Below are 20,152 nucleotides of genomic sequence, written 5' to 3'. Positions count from 1 at the left end.
CCAAATGAAAACAATCCAAATGCCCACCAACTGATGAATAGACAAACACCATGCAGCATATCTATACAGAATTCTATTGAGCCACTAAAAGGAATGAAGTACTGATATATGCTACAACATGAGTCAACCTTGAAAATATATTAAGTGAAAGAAGCCAGACAAGAAAAAGGCCACATAGTATATAATTCCACTTATATGAAGTGTCCAGAGTAGGCAAGTCTATGAACAGAAATAGCTTAGTGATTGTCAGGGGCTGGGAGAAGGGAAGAATGAGGAGTGACAGCTAATGGGTATGGGGTGACTGTGTTGAATTTTACCTGAGCCCTGTGCTCCTGGAAAACATTGAAGTTTAAAGAAATTTCCCTGGGGTGGCCGGTTAGCTCAGAAGGTTAGAGCGCAGGCTCATAACACCAAGGTTGCTGGTTTGATTCCCACACATGGGCCAAGGAGCTGCGTCCTTCACACCTAGATTGAAGACAGCTACTTGACTTGGAGCTGATGGGTCCTGGGAAAAACACACTGTTCCCTAATAAAATTTCTTTAAAAAAAAAAGAAGAAAAAATCTCCCTACCCTTTTGTGTTCTGGACAATAGCTTACTGCAAAGAACTACCCTTCTCCCTATGACTCACAGATGCCCCCCTTGTTTACCTATGACAAGGACAAACACAGACCCTCCACATTCTCATTCTCTGCCTCATAAATGATAATTGAACTGCTTGTCCCCACTGATCACTCAGAACAAAATGCTTGTTAACCAAACCTTGTTTAAACTTTTTCTCCTTCCTCCAAGTCCCTGATCTTTGGCCCACTCTCAGCCTGAGCCAGAGCACAGCTCCTCCTAAGGATAGGCTGGCCTCAGGGGAAAACATTCTTGGATATATTTCCCTATCATGCCACCCTTTCATCTACTCCCTGCACCTGGTTCCTCCTAGCTTCATTTACTCCTCTCTATAAAAAAAAAAACCAACACCCTTTTGCTCAGCCCTTGAGACACTTACAGATCTTATGGTCACAGTGTTCTCTCTATCACAATAGACCCTCTCCCCTGATTGCAATAGTCCCTTTCCTCTCGTGCAATAATCCTTTCAAATAAAGTCTCTCTTTACCAAGTCCGGATTTGTTTTTTTATTAAACAGATGTGTTTATTTTGGGGCTGATGCAAATGTTCTAAAATTGATGGTGGTTGCCAACTCTGTGAATGTACTAAAAACCATTGCATTGTACACTTCAGATAGGTGGATTTTATGTCATATAAATTATATCTCAATAAAGCTGGGGTTTATATTGAGCAGTTTTCAAAGCTGTTAATAAAAGAAAATGAAAAGAAGAAGAAATAAGTTAGCAAATGGGACTAAAAGAAATAAAAGTAATACAACCTCACAAAAGGCAAGAGGGAGAGTCTCAAGGACAGCGTGCTAAATCCTGCCGAGTGCAAATATAATTAGAAAAGGAGAGATAATTGGTAGAATATGGAGTTTATTAATGATTTCTAAGTGCTCTTTTAGTAGAGAGGAAGCCACCTTTTTGGATAAGCTGCAGAAGTTTAAAGGCCTGAACTGGGGGTGAGGGATCTGTAGCAACATTTCTGGAAAACAATGCAATTTGAACAGGAGAAAACGGACGTACCCAACCTTGAGGTGACAGGAAGGTAAAGCCAATTAAGACCAGAGTTTTGGTTTGTTTATGTGTTGTTTTTTATTTTTAGGATAAAAGACCGGTTCAAGTTGAAGGCAAAGGGGGAGGGGAGGTTTTATGGCATTTCCATTAATGTATTTTCTTGATGTTTTCTGTGTTAGCCTGAATCACTGCTTCCTTGAGACTAAAAATCTTTTCTCCCCACAGCAAACTCGTTGTGTCCTTTGGATGGTTTCTAGCACCAAACTATGCATGAATTAGCACTTAATAGATAATTTTGATTGTTTTCTGGTTCAGGAAAGCTGTACATTCTTTGAAAAAGAAAGAAAGGGATTTGTGAGGAAGAGAAACATACAACATTAGAGGCACTTTTCATCTATGTCAGAGGGACAAGAATGGTGCCTATAAATCTAAGGAGAAAGACACTGCTGCTACCTGTGGCAACTGTGAGCCAGCTGCTGAGGACCAGTTTTTCCTGAAGGATGGTTTGTTTTTCTGATGTGAGGACACATCATTCATCCCAACCATTTATTATTAACAAAACACACTGTCTCCCTAGGATCGCTCCCAGTAAGGATCCCAAACTGAATGGAACATATTGCATGCCGCACTCCTCACACCTTGCTAGACCTCCCTGAATGTAAACTGTTAAGACCTACGGCAGAGGGCGGCAGGTTAGCTCAGTTGGTTAGAGCGCGGTGCTCACAACACCAAGGTTGCCAGTTCGATCCCCACATGGGCCACTGAGCTGCGCCCTCCACAACTAGATTGAAACAACTACTTGACTTGGAGCTGATGGGTCCTGGAAAAACACACTGTTCCCCTCCTCCCTCCATGCCCCCCCCAAAAAAAACCCCCAAAAAACTTATGGCAGAACCATCATAAGAAAATAACAATGCCTAACTACCCACTCCTCAGCCCTGCACTTTCACACCTCATGTTGTCACTGCTGGGAGATGGGGAAGGGTCTACCTTCCCTCCTCCTTTATATCTAGAGACTCTCCCCCTAAGAACCCTTCCCCACTCTCCCAGGAGTAGTGACAACTTTCCCTGAACTGCTCGAGCACCTTCCATTTTGTATCAGAAACTATTTATGCACCTGTCTCTTTTGCGACACTGAATTTCTCAGCAGGAAGGTTTGGGCTTTATTCCTCCTCTTTGAAGTCCCCAGCCCAGTAGCTGGCTCATGGTGAGTAGTCACACTTTGTGGAATAAGTGGACGGATAGAGGAATATGATAGAGTCCTGTCAGAGTCCAGCTGCTGACATGGTTGCATCCTGGTGTTCTTTTTCTGGGCCAAAGGGTTGTTTGTTTTCACCTCTCTATCCCTTTTACAGACTCTGCCTCAGCAGCTGAAAGCACACAATACAAGTGTGCCTTTCAGCAAATAGAGTGAGCAATGGAAAATGCAAAGCATCAACTCTGAATGCAAGCAATGGCATGCTGAATGCAATGCCCAACGAAGGCAAACTGCTTATTTTCAATGAAATGGAGTGAAGTCCTCTGGGAAGGATCGTTCCGCTTCAGTTCTGGGTGTTGATAAAGTTAGTTCACCAAGGCTCAGCACGCCCCCTGTTGGATTTAGCTGGCATTTAGTAAGAAGAGGAACAGGAGAGAAACTTGATATAGATTATTTTTTGGACATAAGTAGGTATGTAAGGGTAGGGCCCTTTCTGAAGCCAAATTCTTTGTTAAGGAGGCATGACATGAATCAGAGATGTGCTCATTAGGTTATCCCTGGGACATAATTTGACTCATCTACATTCCTTTTTGAAGAGTAGAAATACTCTCCTGATGGGAAAGCCAAAATGGCATGGACTTAACTCCTTTTAGCAAGCATGCAACCACGAAAATCAAATCAACCACTAAAACTCCTCTTCAGCAGCTCCTCCAAGTGAGGTTAAATTGTAACCTGTAAACGTCCATTGATGGTGAACTAGGTAAATAAGTATAGTACATCTATATATTGGAAAACAAGACGGCTCTATATGTACCGATATGGAACATTCTCCAGGATACATTAGAGACTGAAAAAAGCAAAATTTTGAGATATATATATCATATATGCAGAGCCTTTCTATAGAAGAAAATAGTAGCAATTGTCTACTGAGAAAGAAGTTAAGTACTGCAGACAGGGGTAGAAAGAAAACTTCTTTTCACTGTATTTCTTCATGTGCTATTCACAGTTTGTATCTTGTGTGTCACCTATGAAAATAATCTAACCCATTTTTTAAAATGTAAGAAACTTATGAAAATCCGGTAAGGTTCTCTACTGTCCCTCTTCTTTTTTCTAGAAATCTTATCAGTCCTCAGTGGGAGCAACTTAAATTGACAAAATAAATTTTTCTTAAATTCTAAAATAAATTGGTAATCTGTCAGTTCTAGCAGATATTTATTTTCATATATTACATATGACATATATGTGATTTTATATACCAGTTATGATTCTATATATCAGTTCATCCTACTTGAATCTCAGACAAGAAAGCCACTTGTTTCTGAGAAAACAGCTATTGAAGTGTTAGGGGAAATATTTTATCCGACAGTTGTTGGGGCTACCCCAGACAGTGAGCTCTTCAGCTCCTTTCTGGGTTGGTGGGTTCTCTCACTGGATTGATGGAGCCCCAAGTCCCCACCAAGCAGTTTTTCACTCTTCCTAATGATAATGCTTGCCAGACTAGAAAAGACCTTTTGCCAAGACCATCATCTATCCAGCTGGAGAAACCCAAGCTTGCTTTCCTAACCAGGGAAAAGGTTTGCAGCTTTTCTGGGGGAAAGGGGGCTGGTGCTGCTCCAGGGAACTCAGCTGTGCTAGAGAGCAAAATGGGGGAGCACGGGCAGCCTCTCTTTCCCTGAAGTTCTGAGCTAAGGGTCCTGCTTCTTGGTATCCAATATGGTTAAAAATATGTCTGTAGTTAATCCTCAGGCTGACAGGCTCAAAACCAGCACATGTGGGTGGCCACATCTGCCCATCCTGTCCCAACGAAAGGTGAAAAGCGCAGGAGGAGTCCAGGGACCTGGTCTGAGCATCAAGCCAATGCTACCCTGTGGGTAACTTCTAGCAGGTCACTTGCCTCTCCAGGTACTCCTGTTCCCTTCTGTCAAATGAGGAGATGGGATTTGATGATCTTCCTGATTGCTGAGCACTAGTCTCTAGGATATATAGAGAAGGGTGCAGTCCTAGGTCCTGCTCTCTGAGGTTAGTGTAAGCTAAGCCTGGGGGGGGGGGGAGAAACACAGGGAAGGTGATTTTTAGAGAGAGGTTAGAGGGTCTTAAATCCTACTCTGTTAGGATAATTCTAAAAGGAACCTAGAGGAGCTTTGCAGGCCCTCACTACCACTGTGACCCTAACTTAAATTCTCTTCCTTCCCTTCCCCAAACAAACCCTCAAGAACAGCAGTTGGTAGCTTGGGGTCGGGGATTAGAGGCCCCTTCGAAAAGACTGGGGAAGCCATGGATTCTTTCCCTTTCAAAAATTTGGCACAGGCAAACACAATTATTCGCATATAATGTCAGGATCTCATGTTCCACCTGACTCCCTGCTCCAGAACTGAAAAGGCTGAAGCCGGTTTGCAGGTGAGCAGGAAAAGCGAGAGGGAAAAGTAGGGCAACACTCTAGGACCTGTTTCCTCTCCAGCTCGCATTCCTCCGCCCCAGCCCCGCTCCCGCCGCCTCCGCTGCCAGTGGAGGCCCTAGTCTCCCGCTCCAACTATTCCAACCATCCTGGGAAGGGTGGGGCGCTCAGCTCTCGGGTCCCCCTGGGCTGCCCTCCCTTCCCCATCATCGGTCTCCCCTTCTGTCCCGGTCCCTCCCTTTCTGGGGTGGGGCCAGCCAATGGGCTACAAGACTCTGGGGTTTGGCCTGGGAGCCGGGAGCTCACAGACCCCCCACCCCACAGTTCTGGCCGCCGTCCCGGGGCGCACGGACGTGGCTCGGGTTTCCTCCGCTCTCCGCTCGCTCTCGCTCTCCCCCCTCCCGCTCTTCCTCCTCTCCCGAGTCTCCCGCTCCAGCTTCAGCTCCACCCGGCCGGCCGGCCCCGCAACGGCTCCGGGTAGCCATGGAGGACACCCAGCTCCATATCATCGAGCAGCCGCTTCCCGGGTACACTGACAACGAGGACCCGGGGTCCTCCCCCGTGCGGGCGCCGGCAGCGGAGGAGCCGTCGGGTGCCGGTTCTGAGGAGCTGATCAAGTCGGACCAGGTGAACGGCGTGCTGGTGCTGAGCCTTCTGGACAAAATCATCGGCGCCGTCGACCAGATCCAGCTGACCCAAGCTCAGCTGGAGGAGCGGCAGGCGGAGATGGAGGGCGCTGTGCAGAGCATCCAGGGCGAGCTGAGCAAGCTAGGCAAAGCGCACGCCACCACCAGCAACACCGTGAGCAAGTTGCTGGAGAAGGTGCGCAAGGTCAGCGTCAACGTGAAGACCGTGCGCGGCAGCCTGGAGCGCCAGGCCGGCCAGATCAAGAAGCTGGAGGTCAACGAGGCCGAGCTGCTGAGGCGCCGTAACTTTAAAGTCATGATCTACCAGGTGAGCTGGCGGGGCAGACCGCACCTAGAGCTCAGCGCCCGGACCGCCGTCCCCGGTCCGAGGCTTGGGGTGGGGGTCCTGCCCGAGGCGCGGCAATCCTGCCAGCCTAGCCCGGCTCGGGCGACACACCCTCCTTTGGGAGAGCGCTGCTGAGGTTGGGTGGGGTGAGAGGTGGATTCCTGAAGCGCGCAGAGGGGCGCGCTCTGCACCCGAGCCGAAGCCCTCCGGCGTCAGACATGTAGTGGGACCGAGTTAGGGGGGCTGGACTCGGAGACACTGCCCCTCGGAGACTGCTCCCAACTTGGCTCTGTCAAAAGTCTTCTTACTTGGAGGACGTTTTGGGGAAAGCCAGGGGTCCCTGGCGGCCGTTAGGGACAGCTGTAAGCGGACACTGGCCGCGCGGCCCGGGTTTGGGGCCTCCAGCCCTGCCCGCCCGATATAGCGGGTGATTCAGGGCTCAGGCACGCACCGGCGGGGGCTGCGTCAGGCGAGGGACGTCACAGCCAGCACACCCCCGCGGACCCTGCCTCAGCTTCGGCTGCTTACCCCGTCTCCTCGCTGCGAATCTGCCCCTGGATTCCCAACACTTTCAGGCCCTTGGGGACACCCTAGCCGGCGGCTCGCCGGTATTCTTCACCCAATAGAAGCAGGCAGGCCGGGGAGCGGGTGGGGAGTGTGAAGAGAGTAAGCGGGGCTGGGGTAGGATAGTGGACAGCCCCCGCGAGTCCCGCGGTCTGGGAGCAGTGAATCACCCTGCATACCCTGCGGGGGTTGGTGGAGAAGAGGTCTGCCTGGACGGAGGAGGTTGGAGCGCCCCAGGCTCCGCCCGGGCGGCCTGTTACTTGCCTTGCACCTCTCCCCGTTCCTCCTGCCTGAATAAAAATGTAGCTTTTGTATCATAACCCTAAATAAACCTGGAAATCTTAGGATTGCTGCCCCTATCTACTCCTCCTCCTCGGTCTCATTAAGGTGGGCCTGAGCTGAGGGCTTGGTGATTTTTGCTTGGGTGGGAATGTGCCCAGCCTCACCTCTGTGCTTCCTGCAGGCCTGGTTGATGTTCCTGCCTCAAGGAGGTGAGATGTTGGAGGTGGAGGGGTAGTCCGTGCTCCCCCTCCCCCTTCCTCTCTCAGCCAAAGGGAATGGAAAGAAGGAGGCTAGATGTCCCACACCCCTTAGGTGAGAAGACCCTATCAGGGAGCTGTGGTTTCACTGACCTCTCTGGGGCCTGGTCAAGCTGGGTTCTGAGTGACCATCTGGGATGCTGTGAGGTCCTTAGGTTGGTGTCTTCAGAAGGAGCTAAGAAAGATGCAAGCGTTTGGGGACAGTAGACACAAGAGGTGGGTGAGCTGGTACTTATCTGAGAAGGTGGTAGTGGGACAAGAAGTGGTACTCTCCACCCTGCCCCCATGCCCAGGGACTAATCCCAAGAGGCACTTGTCTTTTAGTAAGCTTTTCTACCCCCCATACAGCACCATCTGGTAGAAAATGTTTGCCCAGAGTTGTTTCCACTTAATCTAACTGTTTGGAGGAAGCAGGATTGGGGGGGGGTGGTGAGATTTTTTAAGAGACCTACCTAGCACTTGGGGGCATCAAGGGAAGGAGAGTAAGCCAGCTTTATCTTTTCTCTGGCGTCTGGTGTGGTAGAGAGTTGCCATGAAAGGCTTGAACGAGTGACCCTTCTCACTTTAAATGCCCTAGGCTGTAAGACCTGGGAAAATCCTTAGTCTCAGGGTAAAACCTCCCTTTGTCAAAGACGGAGATTGTGAGAGAAGGACAGGTTTGGAGGGAGAAAGACTTCCATGCAGAGGCCAAGAGCATCCCTCTGTTACTCCCTCTCCGCAGTTGGCAGGGATCTGTGGCTGTATATTGTGTGTCTGGTTGGGAGGGGGTCTAATCAAAGGGTGGCTTTGACTGCATCTGTACTAAACCAGGGCAGGAGTTGAGATAGAAGGAATAACTCAAGCTGGGCACTCTGAGCCCCCAAAAGACAGGGGAGATAACTAAGAACTAAAGTGGTCCCAACTCAGAGGTAAGGAAAAAAGATTCCAGCGACAGGGTGGGGCTCAGGGAAGCAGAACTTCCCTGAGCTGCTGAGCAGATGTTCCAGGTGGGGGCAAAAGGGTAGGGAACTCAGATGCTGGAGGAAAGCAGAGGCTGCTCCTCCCTGAGGTCTGCCGTCCTGGGAAGAGAATGAGGTAAAAATAGCCCTGTGCCTTGGCAGACCTAATAGGGAAGATTGGGGGCGGCAACATTTATGGGAAAATGAGGCTGATGGGTTGGAGGCTTGGGTGGCCAGGCAGAGAGATTTGGAGAAAGGCCTCCTAGAATGGTATGAGTTCTCCAGTGTGGGAACAGAAGAGGGATGCTGTATTTGACACTGCAGATGTGAGAGGTGATAATATGGTCAAGGGGGCAGGGTGGAGGGGAGCATTGAAAGGGTGGGAAAGCCCCAGCTGTGCGATCAGGTCATCTGGCCTCCCATACCTTCTTAGGGATAAAGGAAAGAATCTTTTGTGTGGCCCCATCCCAGATTCTAGGAACTGCTAGATATAATGACAGCACAGGTTAAGTTTGCATTTGAACACACACACACACACACACACACACACACACACACACACAGAGGAAATTCAGCCCCTCCCACCGCAGGATGTCAGAGCCCTCACTTTAAACTCACTTCTGAGTCAGTATTACTGTTCTTCTCCGTCTCCCACACAAAATCTAGCCGCTTGGCTTCCCCTTCTATCTGGTGGCACCTAGCTAGGCAACAGCTAGTGAACAAGAGAAGTGAATTCTACTAGGGGTCAGTGGGCTGAGAACTGCTGGGATATTGATCAAGCAGATTGTAGGCACTATATAAACAGGGGGAGCTGTGATCGTTAAAGAGCCAATTCTCCCAATGATTGGGATATTGTTAGAATTCTTTTGGAATCCAGAAGAGAGGCTAAAATGGAAATAAATGTTTCCTTGAGCATTTTGGTGAGGCAGTTGGTGATCTACATATGGACCCATCAGACCTGCTCCAAGCGCTTGAGAATAGGACCAGGAAGCAGTTAAGGGATTAGGTGGCTCATGGGCTTTAAAGGGAAGGACAACCAGGGCTGGAAGGAGGGCTTGCTGGCTTCTCCTCCACAAGTCCTAACCCAATCTATAGCTCCTTCCTGGACTCAAAGCAAATCAGGGCTACCTTGTTCCAGAAGAACCCCAACTCTTTGTCAAAGAATATTCCCAACTTGGTCCCTCTCACCCCCTAGGCCTCCTGGCCATGGAGAGAGTGCTTACCATGTCTTTCCTCCAAAGAGCTGAGTTTCGGTTGTTTTTCCTGGTCACTGGATCCCAACAGGGAGAGTATTTTTAGGGGTATTTCTAAGACTAAAGGAAATTATGCTCCTCCCTCTGACTTTTTTTTTCAGTATATAAAGTCTGACTGTTGTAAAGGTCAAAGTAAAAAAGGGAGGAGATAGTACAGAATGGGCAGCTGACAGGGAGAAGAGAGGGTTTATTGTTGCTAGGCAACAAACCTCAGAGATGAGTGGTGATGTGTTCCTTTTTTTTTTTTTTGAACCATACCATTGTGAATATTTCATCATTCTGTCATGATGGTCTTTTTGAGCTGGAAGATGTCTCAGAGATAATCAACTTCAGTTTATTCATTTTGTTGCGTAGGAAGCTGAGGCCCAGAGAAAGGAAGTCATTTGCCTATAGTCACTCAAGTGATGGGGGGGTCAAAGCTGAGGCCAGAACCCAGGTGTACCCCTTCTTCTGCTACGCTTTTTGTTCCCCCACCTCCTCCTTCTATTCTTGGACTCTGCAGCAGAAATCAGGGTGGAGGTTTGCCCTAATGGAGGGTTGGTTCTGGTTCCTTTATTTTCTGAGGGAGATAGTTGCATAGTCTTTGCACTGGGGCTGGTGTGTGTGTGTGTGTGTGTGTGTGTGTGTGTGTGTGTGTGTGTGTGTCCCTAAGTATGGCTAAGATTGGTGGCCATTAGCTGCTTAGCCTCATAGTGCTGAAGAAGAGGCAATGTATGGTCACCTGGCCCAATGACAGTGGGTGGGGGGAGCAGGGTATAAGGACTAGAGCTTCCTGGCTAATGTGGGTGTCCCCTGGCATAGCCTCTGCATCTGGCTAGAAGAGGACTATGTTAGCTCCTGTCTCCTCAGCCTCCCTGCCACTCCCACCTTCTCCCTGTACCCCATAGGGCAGGTTGGCACTTGCTGCTTTGCGTTTTTGTGGCTGCAGGTCTTTACTCAACACTGCTGTCACCAGAGTCTGACAATGCCTCCAACTGTCCCTCTCCCCTGACTTCTCCTGACTGTCCAAAGCAAGAGTGGTGGCTCAGCCGCTCAGGAAGGAGAGTTGGGAGCTGCCCCTGGATGCCCCAGGATGTAGGTCCACCTGTCATAAATATAGCTTGGTTTTTTATCCTGATTTCTCTGTGCCTCTTGATGTCTGATAGCCCAAGCATGGGTTGGGGGAAGGGTGGCAAGAGAGGCAGGAGGTGAGGACATGGCCAAAGGGAAATCGTCAGGATATTCCTCTTCTATGCCTCTCCCTCTCCTTATCCGGGGCAGCACCCAGTGCCCACCCTGCCCTGGGGAATAATGAGAACTGGGATCAGCAGTGATCCCCACCTTCAATTTTACTAATTGGAGCCTCCCTAGTTAGAGTCTAACAACTGGCCTCTTAGAAAACTCCTTCCCTATCCCAGCATCACTCTATGCCCCTTCCCACCAATAGCATCAGCCCACTACCAAAGCTGGTAGAGACAGAAAGTAGGAGGTGAAGGACGGGCCTGAGGAAGATTCCAGAAGGAAGAAAAATGGGGGTTCCATTTAAATTGTGTTTATTAATTCATGGGCTCGGGTTTGTCCCACCCGTTAGCCCTAGGGCCCTCTTGATGAAACATTTACAATGTGGTTTCTTTCCATCCTAATACTGTGTGTATTTCCTCCACCTCCTTACTCACCAGCCCCAACTCTGCATGCTCACTAAGGCCTCTTTCTCGAAACCCCATCCGCATCCATCCCAAGCCCCATTTAAACCCCTTTTCCTCATCTTAGCCCAAGAAGAAGCTGAGTGCACCCTCTGACCTGGCCACACCCAAGATCGTGCCTTTTGACCTTCTGCCTGAGACTGAGCCCTTTGACCTGAAGCCTGAGACAGTGCCTGAGTTCCCACCCTTTGACCAGATGCCTAGGGCACTGCCCTATTATCCAGAGTCTGTGCCTCTGTCTACCCCAAAGGAGCCGACAGCTGGTGGGGGCGCTTAGGGTCTCCTTGGTCCCATGGGCTGTGGGCATGGGGTGTGACTCCAGTCCACGATCAGCTCACTGCTTAGTGGCGGTCAGTGCGGGATGGCTAGCCTCTTCCAAGCCACTGTCCCTTGTGGGTAGGTGATGAGCATTGTGAAACATGCTCACATTATGCAGAGTTCAGGCAAATATGGCGTGTGCAACGGGGTGGGAGGTGAAGGGAACGGGCCCTCCCCTACTTCTTGGTTTCTGTCTTAATAGTAGACACTCCAAGCACCATACTTGAGCTGCACCCAATGTTGCCCTGCATGAAATTGCATGAAACTGCACCATGGCTTCTGATTCTCCCTTCCCTTCCCACTTCTGTCTTCTCCTCAGGGACAGGCCAGTTTGGCTCAAAGCCTCGACGGAAAGGGCCCTCGTGAGGCCCAGGCCTGGGGTCTGTTCTGTGCCCTCTCCGCCCCCGCCTTGTAGCTGGGGAAAATATTTACACTTATTTTTTCCAGTCTTTTTTGAAAATGTTTTGCAAAGAGATCCCTTATGTTTGCCAGATCCTGCCTTGGGTGGGGCACTCAAAAGCTGCCAACTCGGAGAAGCTAGAAGGGGGGACAGTTTAGCTGGTTCTGGCTTGGATCCTCTGGCCTCCCTATAGCACAGTGTTTCTCAACTTTTTTTTTTTTCATAATCATCCCTCTAAGGAGTCCTTTTAGACATTTTCCCCTAAATGTCCCCACCCCCATGAAATTTTAATACTACCTTTGTTTTATACACACATACACACTAGAACTCTTTGGAGTACCACAAACTATTACAATATCCAAACCCTCCCACCCCCCAAAAAATCAATTTCCACCCTCTTAGGGACAATATCACCCCTGTTGAGAATCACGCTATAGCAGACAAGAAGGACCCCTCTGCCTGTGGTTTCTCTGACCCCCTTGTCTCGGCATCTTAAGGTGGACAGCCCGAGCTTTTAAGACTTAGTTTCTCTTTCACCTCTCCCCCAGTCTGCACCCTCTTCTAACATCCTCTCTGAGCAGATCCTGGGTCTCTGAATTACCTTTCCAAAGTCTTCTCTGGCCATTCCCAGGCAGAGTGGTTGGGGACTGAGCTGGTTTGCTCTAAGACAAGAAAGGCTCCTACCCAGAGCTATATGATATTGTCCCTTCTCCCTGATGAATGCGAAGTGCCTGGCCAAGGACCAGACACACAGTAGGTGCTAAATTAAATTATCATCATCATAAAATCTTCCTAAACCAAAGGATCTTAAGTTTATACAGCAGGGATGGGGAGTAGAGTGGAAGGGGCTGGGAGCTTCCCTGGGGCTCCTCTATTAATCCTGGACTGGTGCTTTCCTGGTTTGGGGAGCTGTGTGTGCTTGGGGTGGGGGAGAGGGAAAGCTGTGCATGCTTTTGTTCAGATCTGGTCATTAAAGGTAACTCTGGAAACCAAGCCTGTTGGGAGTGGTGGTTTTGTTTAATAAAAAACGTGAAAACAGAACAAGCAGAGCCCTTCCTCCCTGCCACCCCCTGAGGCTCCTCCTTTGGTTCAGGAGCTCTGCCAGGGAAGTAGGGGTGGGACAAGGGTGCCTGGCCTGTGTGCCCAGGGTAGGGGGAGGTGCTTTGGAATTGTGTTTATGGTTGTTGTAGCAACAGGCAAACCGGGTGGGCCCAAGACAGCGCTCCAAGGCTGTGAGTCATAGGGGAAACCTGGCTTGGAAACAGGGAGAAAGAAAAAAATTCATTAATAGAGGGGAAAAGCTAGAAGTCATGGTGGAATACCCTCTCCAGAGCCAGCCTCCTGGACATTGTCCAGGGACTTGGGTCAAGTTATTTCTTCCCCTGTCCCCTGACTTTGAACCAAGAGGGCAGCTCCTCTGGTGTAAGCCATCACTCTGGGGAAAACCTATAATGAATAGGGATAAGTCCCAAGTACCTATCTGGACTGGAGAAGTTGCCCCCAAATCCAGAAATAAACCTCTCCTCACTGGGATTGCTCCCTGATGTATTTGAGACCTTTCATCAAGCACTAGGAAGATGGGATTGGCTATAAGAAGCCTGCAACTCTTTCCCCAGGCCTGTTCACTTCCAAACTCAGTTGGCAAAGACCTTTATCTAGAAAGCCAGGGGCCAGGAAAACCAGCCAGCTCAGCCTTTAGGGGTTGGGGTGGAGCAGGGGGAGAGAATCAGGGACGCTGGGGGTGGAGCAGGGAGACAATGTGGATTTGTTTTCCAGCAGCTGGAACTGTTTCCTGACTATTCCCCGCCCATCACCCTTAATCCTTCCCTAGTCCATCCACATTGTCTGAGCTTAGTGAAAGGAGGGGTTCACCTCCACCCTTTGGTGGTGTGTATGTGGGTTTTTATTTTGGTAGGCTGTGAAGGAGAGATCAGAGCTGAAATTTTATTTTTTTGATATGGGGCTGCAGATGAATTTAGGGTGGAGATAGATGAAGAAGTAGTGGAGAGTTTAGATCCTAGAGAGTTCTAAAATGGTGTGAAAAAAAGAGGACTTGAGTGGTGAACTGGGACAACTGATTACAAAAGGAGACCCAAAGATTCACAACTGGAAATCATAGGGAATGCTAAGAGAGGTTGGGACCCTCCTACACTCAGAATAAGGAAAACACCCCTTCAATGCCTCTATAAATGGTAAAAGGCAGAAGGATGGACAGAATGCCCTAGGATGCCCACAATAGTACTAAGCCGTCTATCGCAAGTGGAGACTACAAATCCCAGCATGCCCTATGTCTAGGTCACCTTGCCTGCTGGGAATTGTAGTTGAATAATGAGAGCTTGAGGTGGCTTGATGCCCAGAAGAGCTGGTGCACAGTTTAGGAGAAGAGGTGGAGCCAGCATTCCCTCTTTGTCCCTGCTAATGCTATTGACAGGGAGGGAAGGAAGTTGGGAGGGGGGTGTTCATAGTGTTCAGTGTAAACCAGGAAACTGGGGGGATGTGGATGGGAGGGAAGAGGAAAGAGGTTGGGGGCTGGGAAGGAATGTCTCTGGCAGGTGGTGCAGAGATACCAAGTGCCCAATGTATGTGTGTGTGTGTGTGTGTGTGTGTGTGTGTGTGTGTGTGTCTGTGTGTGTGTTTGTGTATTTGCGTGTTTATGAGAGGGCTCAGCTTACGTTGCCTCATTTTTCTCAGTTGTGATTTTTCTTACAGTTCTGGGAAATATTCTTCAGAAAACCCTTTAGAAAAACTGTCTCTCATTCCTTCATCTAAAGTCTCTAAAAAAGAGTCTGGACTAAAGAGGAGACCCTGTTTATGTTCTGGGCTATTCCCCCTTTCCCCTTCTGGTGGGAGGTGATCCTGAGATTTGGAAACGTTGGCCCAGAGTCAGGATCTTAGAAAACAGTGCTGGTGCTAGGTCCTCCCAGGGGAAGAGGGAAGAACTGGTTCTGAGCTCCAGGATCTTAGAGAATCTGGGACCACCATCCTACTTCTGGCCCTTTGAGCTGTGATCTGGGGAAAAAAGCAAGAATGGAAAAGTAATCCTTCCCTTCCATTCCAAGGCAGGGAAGTCAGAACCAGAAGAAATATAAGTGTTGGGGAGAAAACATGCCGCCCTTGGCTGCTAGCCAGCTTCTCCCTGTTTCCTCCCTGAATTTCTACGTGTGTGTGTGTGTGTGTGGGGGGGGATGACCACTGGTGGAGCCAAACAGTGTGAGGATGTCAGGGAGGGAGGACATAGGCCACGACGCTCCTTCTCTAAGACTGGTTCTGAAATGGTTTAAAATCTGGGAAACGCACTCCCTTTACATTGCGTTCAAGCTACCCGACTTGGGGGACGCCTGATACTGGCTGTGAGTTCATCTCCCTACCAGGACCCCTCAACCTGAACAAACATTTCGTAAACCCCTTTGCTTTTAGGCCTGGCTCGGGCAGCGTGTGACTTAGTGCACCAGAGGGCGCTCTGTCCATTTCCAAAGTTAAGTTCCGTTCTCTGGGACGCACAAAGCAAGGAATGGTTTAACTTAAGAAAGGTGGAAGTAGGGTGCAAAGACAGGGTTGGAGGGCCGCAGCGATATTTAACCGATGTGCTATTATACTACAGGCCAATCTCCAACGGTTCCCTCCTCGCCATGTCTGTATAGTTACCATTCATTCGACATATATTTATGGGGCACCCACGAGGTGTCCCCAGCTCTGTGCCAGGCACTGGGGATACAACGGTGAACAAGTCCGGGTCGATTTCATTGGTACCCCACACTCAGGATCTCCGCCACCCTGCCTCGGGGTCACCCAGCGGCCCCCTTAGGTCCCCACCCAGCCCTTCCTCCCGGCCCCCCTAATCTTTTCATTCTGCTCTACCTTTAGGATGAAGTGAAACTACCGGCCAAACTGAGCATCGGCAAGTCGCTGAAAGAGTCGGACACACTGCCGGAGAAGGAGGGCGATGAGCTGGGCGAGGGCGAGCGGCCCGAGGAGGACGCAGCGGCCCTGGAGCTGTCCTCGGACGAGGCGGTGGAGGTGGAGGAGGTCATCGAGGAGTCGCGCGCTGAGCGTATCAAGCGCAGTGGCCTGCGGCGCGTGGACGACTTCAAGAAGGCCTTCTCCAAGGAGAAGATGGAGAAGACCAAGGTGCGCACCCGCGAGAATCTGGAGAAGACCCGCCTCAAGACCAAGGAGAACCTGGAGAAGACGCGGCACACGCTGGAGAAGCGCATGAACAAGCTGGGCACGCGCCTGGTCCCCGCCGAGCGGCGCGAGAAGCTCAAGACCTCGCGAGACAAGCTGCGCAAGTCCTTCACCCCCGACCACGTGGTCTACGCGCGCTCCAAGACCGCGGTCTACAAGGTGCCGCCCTTCACCTTCCACGTCAAGAAGATCCGTGAGGGCGAGGTGGAGGTGCTGAAGGCCACTGAGATGGTGGAGGTGGGCCCCGACGATGAGGAGGGCAGCATGGAACGCGGCGAGGCCATCGACCTGCTGCGCGGGAGTAGCCCCGATGTGCACACGCTACTGGAGATCACCGAGGAGTCGGATGCCGTGCTGGTGGACAAGAGCGACAGCGACTGAGCGGGATGGCGTGGGGCTCTGCCCAGGCGGCCGCACCCCCCTCTGCCTTTCCCCGCCCTCTCCCCCGATTCTTTTCCCTCCTGAACTTTCTCTTTCGCATTCTTTCTCAGCCACAAACTGGCTGACATATTTCTAAATTGAGGGCACCTCGCCTCAAGGAACACCCTTCCAAGTCTTACAGCTGTTAAGATGGGAGAGGGAGGCAGCCTCCACAAAGGACAGCCCCAATTTGGGCACAGTCTGGAGGGAAGTGGAGAGGGAAGTGATTCATGTCCTGGTTGTGCAAGTTGGAGATCTTAGGGGAAAATGCTGCCATTTCAATAGTTGGGCCCCCCCCCTGGGGCAGGCTGCCTTCCCCCAAATCTCCCCCTCACACACCCAGCTGCTGTCATTCCTGCTCACTGAGCTCTTCTTTCTCATCCTGATCCTTGGAGGCTTCAATGCTAAAATATAGGAAAGAGTGAATTCTGAAGAAGACCCCTGCCTACCTGGGAGGCCACATACTGGAAGGACTTGAAAGCAGCTTTTGGGAGAACCTGGGCAGTGGAGGAGAGAGGGCAGAGTGAGCCATGAACCCTGCACAGGTTGTCTCTGCAAAGGGTCCCCAAAAGTAAGGCAGGAGCCAAGGAGAGCCGTGGGAAAGGAGGGGTGGGAGTGGCGCACACATACATGTTTATGTATCTGCACACAGGAACACATGGCTATGGCTTTGGGAAGGAGAACAGGAAATAGTAGAAGGTGGGTGGAGATGGGTGAAGAGAGGAACATTCTCATGAGTAGCATGACAAACACAGGATAAGAACCCCATCTTACTGGGGCTGTCAGAGGACAGCAGGACTATTCAGAATAAGGAGGGAGGACAGTGTGGGGAAGAGAGGATCCAAAGATAAGAGAGCGAAAAGCCTCATCCCATCCCTCAAATGGGATTTGGATGGTGCCCCAGGGGCAGTCCACTTCTCAAAGCCCAGGAAATGAGGGTCCCAGAAGGGGACAGCACCAGGCTGCAGAGAGCTGGGAGTTAGGAGGGAGGCATACTGGAAAGAGAGCAAGATGCTAATGGCTGTGCCACCCAGCTGAGAGGTGGAGGGGAGGGGAGCAGAGTATGGTATCTCAGTGTATAGGGCAACCCAGCCTTGCCTCACTCTGGGCAGATTCTTCTCAAGACCCTTCCCTAGAGCTAGTATAAGAGCTGCAGAACGTGCCAAGACCTTCTTGTCCTTGTGTGTTCCTCTCCTGAATTTTTGGGGTAAGAGGTTGCTGCTTCCAGGGTCTCCTCTGGATACTCAAGTCCTGCTGTTCCTCCCCAGTAAGGGGGTTGTCAGAAACAAAGACAACTCCCCCTCCTGCAAGTCACAGCCCAAAGAGGACACGAAGGCTTCCTCCTTCTCCCCCACCTCCTCTGCCTTATTTTCCCTGCTCTGCTTTTTAGAATTGCAGCTAATTGTTTTAAGGGGTGGAGGGAGGGAGCCTGGGGACACAAACCTTTTTTTTTACAATACAAAGCTTTGCTCCCCCCACCCCCTTTCCTTGGTTCCCTTCTCTCTTCTGAATGCTTCAAGATAGGAGACTCGTCAGCTGAGGGAGAATGGGGATTGTGGGACAGGTTCCTTAGAGCTGATGGGCTAAAGAGACCTGAGTTGTGGGCAGACGCAGTTTCCTGCAGGCTCTGGGGAGCCTCTCACGTTGCTGTGTCCTGGTGAGCAGCCTGACCAATAAACCTGCTTTTCTAAAAGGATTTGTGTTGGATTGTATTCTCCGAAGGCAGTTAGTTGCATAGGATGAGTTACAGAGGACAGGAGGGAACCAGGGAGAGGGTGAAAAAGAGAGAACTGTTGGTTTAAACTTGCCTCACTTGCCTGGGAGAGTGTGTGTGTGTGTGTGTGTGTATGGTGTGTTATTATCCCCATTTTAGAGATGAAGAAACGGAGTAGACTTGTCTAAGGTCACGTAGCTGGTATGTGGTGGAGCTGAGATTCTGAGCCAGGCAGTCTGACTCCACAGTCTGTTACAATCTGTAATCCTGTACAACCTGGATCCACTTTCCTGCTGTCCCGGCATTAGCCCTCCAGACATGCCCAGTTACTCGACTCTGCCTGAGCTTCCCCCAGTTACATGCTTCAGAATTGAAGGCCTGGAAGAGGCAGACTCAGGGAGGGGAAAAGTCAGAGGTCCTGACTCAGAGGGCTAACTGTCATAGAAGAAGGATTACCTGCCTTCTTGCATGTTACCTGCCGGTCATAGCCACACAGCATAGCTAATTCTCCCCATGACCTTGGGATGGGTACCTGTGTCATTGTTTGTGCAGCCTCTCTTCCCCGTAGGCAGTCTGCCCCACCTGCCCCCAGGCTATGGATTTCCTAGAGCAATGGACTCAAATCATCATGTGGGTTCTGCCGGCATCAGAATCCCCTGGGAAGATGGCAATGTCATTTCTGGGGCTCTATCCAAGCCTCCTGCCACTACCTTAAACAAATTGAGTCTTTCCTAAGGAGCAATATTTTCCCCTTCTACTCTCCTGCCCATACCCGTAGAGTCCAGAGTTCTAGATTCCCCAGAAAGTGTTGGTTCCCCACCAAAAGAAATAGAAACTGATGCTGAAAATTCAGAGACTGGGAGCCAGGAAATTTCTTTCCTCCCAGGAGAGACATACTAAGGATCCTTCTTCCTCTGGCATCCAGATGTGCAGCTGTGAGAAATTGGATGACATCAGGACCCCAGCTGTAGAGGGAAACCAGGAAAGGCCTTGAGATATCAGGCCATGTCTACTTCTCTTACCCATAGCGATAGGCTCCTGGCTCCTCCTCCTTTTCCACAAGCCAGGTCCCCTCACTGGTCCCGCACACTTTCCATACCAGCCCAGTTACTTTGCTGTACCTTCCCTACTCACTTCTATTCTGGCCACCACTTTGTTAAGAGTGGTCCTAATTCTCTGAACAGCTATTTTTCTGCTGGGTCCTGCACCATGGCATCCCTCCTTTACATTAACAGGGTGGGGCCACAGACCCAGAAGCTCTCCTAAGAACAGAAATTACTCCTTTTCCTATTCTTTTGTGGCTGAGGGTGGGTGGAAGGCTGGTCTCAGGTGTTGGTGAAATAGTCAGCTTCTTACCAATAGGATCTGATGGGCACGCCAAAGTCCCACACCCACCAAGCGTCTTTTCCACCAACCAGTCATGAACTCGTCCACCCATCATTAGCATTATTTCCAGGGGTTAGACTCAGACAATAAACTATGTGTATTGTCTCCCAAAAGGTTAACCGTTACCTAGGAGCTAAGGAAGTTCTTTTATAGCTTCAGATTGAGTTATTCAGGTCTCTAAATGGTATCTCCAAAGTCCTTATCCCTAAGAGGTTACTAAGAGGTAACTTTCCATTGGGGTCAGGAGAAAACAGCTGCAATCAGCCTTAGACTGGTCTAGACCCTCATCTGCTCTTACTTGGAGATATATATATATCTCCACATTTACAATTTAAACACCTTCCTTTGACCAAAAGGTTAACTCCTTGGCATTGCTCACAAGTTCTTTTAAGAGTCTGGTCTTTATCCTACTTCTTGCTATTCTTTAACATGCCCTTTAAGGAGTCTGCTGGCCAGAAATGGACCACATACTTTCAGGCCTGTGGGCCTTTCCTCAGGCTGTTCTCTCCCTCTGGAATGGTCTCTCCCTTTCTACCTCCCCTTTTATTTATTTCTTTATTTTTATTTTTT

General features: G+C 50.0%; 1 protein-coding gene across 1 annotated transcript; it reads left to right on the top strand.

Annotated features, from left to right (window-relative positions):
• Positions 1–5,262: 5,262 nt before the first annotated feature.
• CAVIN1 (caveolae associated protein 1) lies at positions 5,263–18,178 on the top strand. Its single transcript, XM_019667103.1, has 2 exons — positions 5,263–6,165; positions 15,742–18,178. Exons 1-2 carry the CDS (start codon positions 5,695–5,697, stop codon positions 16,441–16,443), a joined length of 1,173 nt encoding a protein of 390 aa, XP_019522648.1. The 5' UTR covers positions 5,263–5,694; the 3' UTR covers positions 16,444–18,178.
• Positions 18,179–20,152: the final 1,974 nt, after the last annotated feature.

Source organism: Hipposideros armiger, unplaced genomic scaffold (genome assembly GCF_001890085.2).
Source record: "Hipposideros armiger isolate ML-2016 unplaced genomic scaffold, ASM189008v1 scaffold_482, whole genome shotgun sequence".
In the NCBI taxonomy this organism is placed as follows: Eukaryota; Metazoa; Chordata; class Mammalia; order Chiroptera; family Hipposideridae; genus Hipposideros; species Hipposideros armiger.
This window is presented reverse-complemented; position numbering and strand designations above follow the sequence as displayed.

What these genes read in the sequence shown, in the direction of transcription:
- CAVIN1 (XM_019667103.1), top strand. Translation starts at nt 5,695, where the DNA reads ATGGAGGACACCCAGCTCCATATCATCGAGCAGCCGCTTCCCGGGTAC. An exon ending in TTAAAGTCATGATCTACCAG is followed by an intron (nt 6,166 to 15,741) that starts GTGAGCTGGCGG and finishes CTCTACCTTTAG; the next exon opens with GATGAAGTGAAACTACCGGC.